The sequence below is a fragment of the Myripristis murdjan genome, chromosome 6, assembly GCF_902150065.1.
Source record: "Myripristis murdjan chromosome 6, fMyrMur1.1, whole genome shotgun sequence".
In the NCBI taxonomy this organism is placed as follows: Eukaryota; Metazoa; Chordata; class Actinopteri; order Holocentriformes; family Holocentridae; genus Myripristis; species Myripristis murdjan.
The window spans coordinates 18,759,938-18,767,415 of record NC_043985.1 but is presented as its reverse complement, the minus strand read 5'-3'; the positions used below and the strand labels follow the sequence as shown (position 1 = coordinate 18,767,415).

General features: G+C 42.1%; 1 protein-coding gene across 1 annotated transcript; it reads right to left on the bottom strand.

The window, feature by feature from the left end:
• Positions 1-1,615: 1,615 nt before the first annotated feature.
• On the bottom strand, positions 1,616-7,430 carry fbxl22 (F-box and leucine-rich repeat protein 22). The gene is made up of 2 exons (XM_030054198.1): positions 7,093-7,430; positions 1,616-2,170 (listed from the first exon to the last, which is right to left on the bottom strand). Exons 1-2 carry the CDS (start codon positions 7,428-7,430, stop codon positions 1,822-1,824), a joined length of 687 nt encoding a protein of 228 aa, XP_029910058.1. The 3' UTR covers positions 1,616-1,821.
• Between the last annotated feature and the right edge of the window lie 48 nt (positions 7,431-7,478).

Sequence of the window (7,478 nt, the reverse complement as noted above, 5' to 3'; positions counted from 1 at the left end):
TGTCTACGGCTCATTCCTGTTATTGTGCTGGAGCGCTGAGGGCAGGCGGATGTGCCTCAGGAGTCTCTCCACCTGGAACTCATAACTCCAAATGATCTCTCCTGGCAGGCGCGTCACTGTTGAGTCCTGATTCTAAGCAGGCTTATATTTATCTAGTTGCTGGTTGGGGCTTTTTGCTGGAAAACAATCCAGCTTTCATGTTATTAAAAATGAGTACATGCAATGCTATCACCACCCTCCTTGGGGAGGTGTTTCTTGTCACCATGGTATGTGGTATTCACAGTTCAGCTGCTAGAGTGCTGCGTCGCTGAAAATACAGACAAGACGTGAGTGTTTAAGATCGTGGCGTTTTATATTGTGTGTAAGCAGCTGCCACAGGTGCCACAGACAAATGTCAAGAGGAGTAAAATGGATAAGGTAAATACTGTATAGTATAACTGGATAGATAAACCTAAAATCACATTTCAATATGCCCACATGCTGGGTAGAAACAAGTACAATGCGTTGCAAGGTTTTGGGGTCCATCAAGAATGATTTCAAAAGCAAATTTTGATCATTTTTGTGATTATATGTCACAAATCACAACATGCACTATTAGTACTGTGACATTCCAACAAAGTAGTGTTATTAAATGCAATCAACATTTTTAGCCTGATAATAATAAGTCCTGATAATAATAAGTCCTTCCACTGTATATCCAGGAAATATCACTCCTAGCAACCGCTGGTGCTATAATTCTGCAATACAGGATCCAGCAATAGCTCCTTAATAGCTCCTTTTGTCTCTTAAGTCTACATAAAGTTATAATTATGTATATCAATTTTGCACTGGAGTAGCATGTGAAAAGTGCCTCATGTGACTACTTTTGAAAAAAAAAAAAAAACATCCTACTGTTACAGTAAGGTTATGCATCCTTTTATAATCTGTCTTGAATAGTTTTACAGCTCTTATTTGCATTGGATCATGATTGTATAAAGTCTAACCAGACTGAAAAAAAAAGTTGGAATTGGGTATTTTTTCAACATAACCTCTAACAGTAACAGCTTCTGAAAAACACATTGTCCTTTTGGGAACATGAGGTGGAAAATAAGGCGTTTAGTCATGAAGTTGACCTTCTGCAAGAAAATACAACCGTGCTTCACAGGACGTGGAGCACCGCCGCAGCAGCAGCAGCCCTACAATAAATTTGTCACATGGAATTTACAGATGGACACAGCTGCCAAATCAGCCTACTTTCCTACGCCTCAAAATCTTATATAAACTGCCTCCTCACAGCTCAGGCTGAGGGCCACTTTGCCCTTGGAGAACTCTTCCGTGCGCTGACACGGTTCACAGTGACAAAGATTAAGTGCACAATTCACCCTCACTCTTATAGTCTGAGCAATTGCAATTTTCAGATGTGCATGCCTCCTCTCGGGGGAAATGTATGCACTTGTTATTTTAATCAAACTGTCAGATTCCATTAATAAAATAATTATATAATGAATTATGTCAGTAAAATGTATTGACTGCATCACACTGATAAGGTCACCTGTCTTGGTAAGACTTTATTGCTATGAGTGTGTATGGAATATCGATTTAGATGAGGCAGCATGGCTCTATAAGAACACAGATATTAAACACATACATAAAAAAGTATTAAAAAGTGTGGGCAAAAACATTTCTATTAAATACAAAAGCAGATACAAATCAAATACAAAAGCTAATAAAACACAGCAAACAATGCACTGGTCCTCAAAAGATTCAGTCAAAAGGTAAAGAGCACTGATGCGTCCCCTGCAGTGCTCCTCCTTGTGGTCCCTGGGAAATGACAGGCTGCCATCAGGAGAACTGGAGGACTTTCTGCAGTGTCCTCCTGATCTCCAGCCTCTCATCAGGCAGGCTATCCGGGATCATGCCGGCACTCATCTCTGCACCCAGCTGAACATCCGGCCTCTTCTCCCTGACGAGCTGCAGCCCGGCCTGGGTGACGTTCCGGCAGAAGTCCACCTGCACCTCCTCCAGGCTGGTGCCATGGGCCACCACACCCTCCAGGACGCAGTCAGTGATGCGGACGCAGTTCTCCAGGCGGAGGCAGCGCAGCCTCCTGCAGCTCTTCAGCACGGCGATCACATCCTGGTCAGTGATGTGAGCACAGCCAGACAGGGTGAGGGAGAGAAGGTTGGGACACCTGTGGCAGAGAAAGCAGACAGTCAGGTTTAAACATCATCAACTGGTGACAGGTGCACACACACATCCTGGAGTACAATAATTGGGAAGACTGCTCAGTGTCATCCTGACTCACAACGCCTTAGGGCATGCAGTGCAGTAGCAGAGGGATTACTTTGTTTGATGAGGGACTTGTCTAAAGTAAACAAGGTTGTTTGGCGTGTGTGCCGATTTTAAGATGAATACTTGTGAGGTCCTTTGAATAGAATCAGATAACAGAGGCTGCCTATAGATCGAGGCCTGATCTGAGCCATCTGTCAATGGACTGTAAACAATACCACAGAGAAGCAGAAACCTGATCTGTCAGACAGTACAATGGTTTAATACCTAGACCAAAGCTGTCCTTCCTTTTTGCAATGTCCCATTGGACATATGTCTTTTCTTTATGTGCTGTCCCATTGGGAATATGTGCTTTCTGCCTTAAAAAAATCAGCTTTTGTAAAAAAATAAAAGGGGATCTGTTGATGCTATAATACGGAACAAATACAGGATGATTGATCACTGGGAAAATTGCATAAAATAAATTCAGCCATATGTTTACATGAGAATTGGAAATGAGAATGATTTGTAGCAGTAAACTGTGGTGTTCATGTTGCCTCCCAGTAGCAGGAGAGCTGTGCAGTTTACTGGCAGGGCAACGGCACAGAGCTGGCAGACAGACACACTGATGGCAGTGTCTCGGGGATGTCATTCACGTTCACTGATGCAGATTACATAAAGACTTACATAATCTTACCACTTTACCACATGTGAGGCAAACACATTCCAGTTGCCTGTGAGTGTTATGGGTACTGTCCCAATAACCTCTGTACATGGGATAGCACAGTCAATCCACGTGCCCCATCACATTGTTGCATGGGGCCAATGTGGGGCTTTATCAGCGGATGTGATTGCATGGTATTGACATTAACAGAAAGGGGGATATTAGCATGACAAGAGCCCAAAGCTGGTGGCATTTAGAGATTCAGTCGCTCCATTATTACAACTCAGGAAAGGCAGCGTATCGGCGCAGTTAAGTGGAGATAACGACACGACAGGAATAAAAACTTCATTAACGCTTGTTACATAATCCACCCTGCGCTCATGGCACCTCTCTTCCCTTTGTGCAGATGTTTATTTTTTGCAAAAGCATAGCCGTCTACACAGCAGACAGTCTGTCATGCTTAATTTCTCCTCCTCCTCGAATTCCTTTCTCTAAGTCACTCAAACACACACACACACACACACACACACACATACATACAATTTGGAACTGGTTCATTGCACCTCCTGTGGTGCCGCACTCACTCTACTGATAGCTTTTGTTTATTTGTCCTGATTGAAGATAGTTTTCCCTCTCAAAATGATTCAGATTTTGACACAAAGGCTGTGTGAAGCACCTATATTGCTTTCCATCAGGACATTCCACCTTTAAAGACTATAGGTACACATCAATAGTTAAAAAAAAAATCTCACACTGGAGCTTTAAAGCTACAATGTGGAATATAAATATAAATATAAATATAAATACAAATAGCTAGCTATCAGTATCTGAGATATACTTTGACAGGATTAGTGTGTGGCAAAGGCAGCTTTGACTTTAAAAATCATCAAAGTCATCCGAGACGCACACCACGTCTGTCAGTCACAGCTACAGTATAATTAAAAAATCAGTTTCGGATCAGTGTGGTTGAAGGAAGATGTGAGGGAAGGGCAAGTAGGTGTGTTTTTGTTTGTGTATTGTTTTACTCAGCTCTGATTCCTCTTTAACTTGCTCTGTGGCAGGCTTACTCCACAGAGGCTTTTTTTTTTTTTTTTTTTTTGGTTTTGTGCATTCTCCTTTGCATGCTTGGGAACAGTAAACCACGATGTCAGGTTTGCAAAAACATCTGTTTTCTGGTCTATACCATAACAAAAAGAAGAAAAACAAGTTAAATTGTCCAATTTGTCTCGAAGGCAGTTATCATAATCTATCATATCTTCAACCATGGTGTAATATCTCAGCAAACAGCTCATCTTATGATATGGTTTATGCTAAAGCAAACTATAGGGAGGGCAGTTTAGTTTGAGCTCAAGACAACTCACTGCAGAGGCCACAGCAGAGCTCCACACAACTCCTTAAACCTGTAATCATCTCTCTAATGACCTGTTTGGTTTCCTAACAGTTATTTTGTCTGGTCACATCATCCAGTGAACTCCAGAGGGAACTTAGAGTTACATTTAGTGTTCGACTCCTTTGGCCTCGTAAAATGAAGGGATTGTTTTGGAGACGCTACCTCGATTTTGGAAAATATGTACCGTCAAAATTCAGAAGTGAATATTTCAGAAACATAGATGTTCTCCTATATGCTTAAACTGCAAATCAGTGGTGGAAAGAGTACCACAAATTGCTGGTGAACTTAAACGGCTGTTACTGTGCTGATATTTTACTACAGTAGAAATAGAAGTATTGCTGTAAAAATCTACTGACATAAAAGTAAAAAAAGTAGCCCATTTAAAATGCACTCTGAGGAAAAGTTGAGAGAGAAAGGTGTGATCTTTTCCATGCAGTTATGAAAGGATGAGAGGACACGGTTCAAACTAGATTCATTTAAAGGTGCATTGTGCGAAATTTCTGGGGGGCTGATTGAAGTGACAACCCTGCAGACTCGACTGACAAATGTGGAATAAGCACTTAATATGATGGCTGAGTCTACACGGTTCTTGTCAGGCCAACTCGTGGATATTATTGCCTTTTTCCATGCACTTTGTCATTGTGCACCTTTTATTGGAAATTTGGAAATGACGAAAAGTAGAGCCAACAAAGCAGAACCAAATTTCTCCTCTCATCTTTGCCGACTGCGCATTCATTGTGAAAGGCTCCACAGTCTGTCACTGATCATTTGTTCTCGGTAATGGATATGATTTAAAATGTAGTGAAGTACAACACTCAAGTAAAAATGTACTGGAGTAAATCTAAAATGACTGACTTAAAAAAAAATACTCAAAAACATACAAGTGCACAAATAAGCTACTCAACTACAGCAACCTGAGTAAATATAATTAGTTACTTCCACCTCTGCTATAAATACATTACAAGCAAAGCTCATGACTACTAAAGGAGTAGTTTTTTGATCATGTGCATTGCCTTTTATCTCAAACTGCAGATTCTTCAGAACTGAAACTGAAACTCAAGTAGTAAAATGTGTCAAATGTGTTTGCTGTTAGGACCTTTTTCTAAGAAAGCAGTTTATTTGGTGACAGTTTGTTCAAATGCTGCATGTGTGAAAGTATTCAGAAGTATCAGTCAACCATATCTGCTTTTGAATTACAGGAATATGTAATTTTCATCTCACTTGCTGTCACCCACAAACAACCCCCACCCACCCACAATAACCTGCACACTGAGTACATGTATTTTTATGTCGTAAAATTCTGGTGCTGTGGCTCACTTGCAAAATTAAACTATTTTAGTCCTTGATGTCCACCTCTGATGTGCTGTACTCAGCTGGCTTTAGAACAGCGTTAAATTGGAAACTACATGGAATTGCAGCATATAAAGAGTCCCACAAACATTATGCGTTTTATAGCTTTTCCATTAGAAAAAAAACAACACAGATTTGAGCTTGGCATCAGAGTATGTGTGTGCAGCCTTATCCAGGAAGAGGCAGGCAGAGGCAGACGCACATGTTCATTCCTCTGACAGCAACAAAGAGCCAATTGTAGGCTCCACCTGCCTGTGTAAATCTCCAGTCTGCAGCAGACTGGGAGGGTCCGTGGCCAAATTGCTCTTTATCTTCCCCACAGCCTCTCTTTCCTCTCCCACTCTGTCACGTGCCCTTGTTTTCTTTTCCTTAAAACAATTTCAGAGGTTTATCAGTACACCATTTCATGGTGACTTAAGGGGGTGAGATAGGGAATCCAGACAAAGTAGGTGGTTCTAGTTTTGACTGGTCTTACAGCTCTGGCTTGCTTCTCAAGTTTCACAATACAGGAAATCCTCACGGGGTTATACACTGAGCTCTTTGCAAATGAGCCAGCCCCTCTTCCCTCCTCTTGTCCCAGACATCTGCGGTGGCCAGGCTCCCTCACGTCAATGGTTATTACTGGCTGCCTTGAAGAAATTGTCCAGAGACCTCATTATGCCTCTCAAGGCTGATTCCTCTGTGCAGCCAGCTATGCAGAAGGCCAAAAAGTCAATAGAATTGGCACATTTTATGTTTCAGTAATCTATCAAATTCAGCTGTCATATAATTAACTTAGCTAAATGTTATCTGACATCTGACCATAGTTATATAGCATTAGTTAAAAGATCTGTCATAGCCTTATGTCCCACAGATGTGTCATTTTGCTGTCTCTGGAGCCAATCTAGATGCACTGTCTCTAATGAGAACACGGCGAAAATCAATGCAGGATGTTAAAAGTGAATGCGTGCTCTTATCCCCCCATTTCTGTGTTATCACACAGACGTGTTAGTCCAAGAGGAGCTCACTGATTGAGGAAAAACTATTTTCCCTTTAAAGGCCAATGATGGAGGTGCTGTTTACACACAGGCATTTGTTTAAACCATTTTAGGCTGGAGAGAGCTTGTGTCTGCTGGTGCTCGCAGCTTAACATTATTTATTGTGGTAAGTTGTGCACTGGTGGATGACGATCTTTTTTTGTCCTGTGGTGGGTGTGAATGACAAACAAAGTCACTTAAGTTTTGTTTTCTTTACGCCAGCATTTCTTACATACTAATACATAAAACAGACCTGTGAAACTTAAGCTCCGGTGGATCCTTGCTACTTTCTTTCAGCTGCTTTCAGCTATGTCAAATGTTTGCATGTCAGCGTCCCATCATTAAGAATTAATAATCCTTAGCAAATTGCAAGCACGGTTTAAACTGTATGCAACAGAGAAGGTGATAATCACACAAACACTCACATATAGCAGACATGGGCCAGGAACGTGCTGACCAGCCTCTCATGTTTACTGCAGATGGTCTTTTGAAGCGAGCTCTTCAACCAGTCCTCGATGTTGCACACTTGTTGAACCCTGCTGGAGTACCAGAAGATAGTCAAGAAGCGCAGTGAGGCTCCAAGCACGTAGTTGTCCCTTCTCAGCTGACATGGGGAGCTGAAGTGGAGCAGCGACCACAGGCGGGGATCCAGGAAGACCTCACGCAGTCGGCGGCAGGTTAGAGACAGACTCTTGCGGCTGTCCTTGTCCAAGAAGGAGAAAAGGTGGAGCAGACACTCACAGTTGAGCTGGGTGAGATGCATGGTGAGCCGGCCACGGGAGAAAGACAGGCCTCGTCCCCAGGGCAGTGA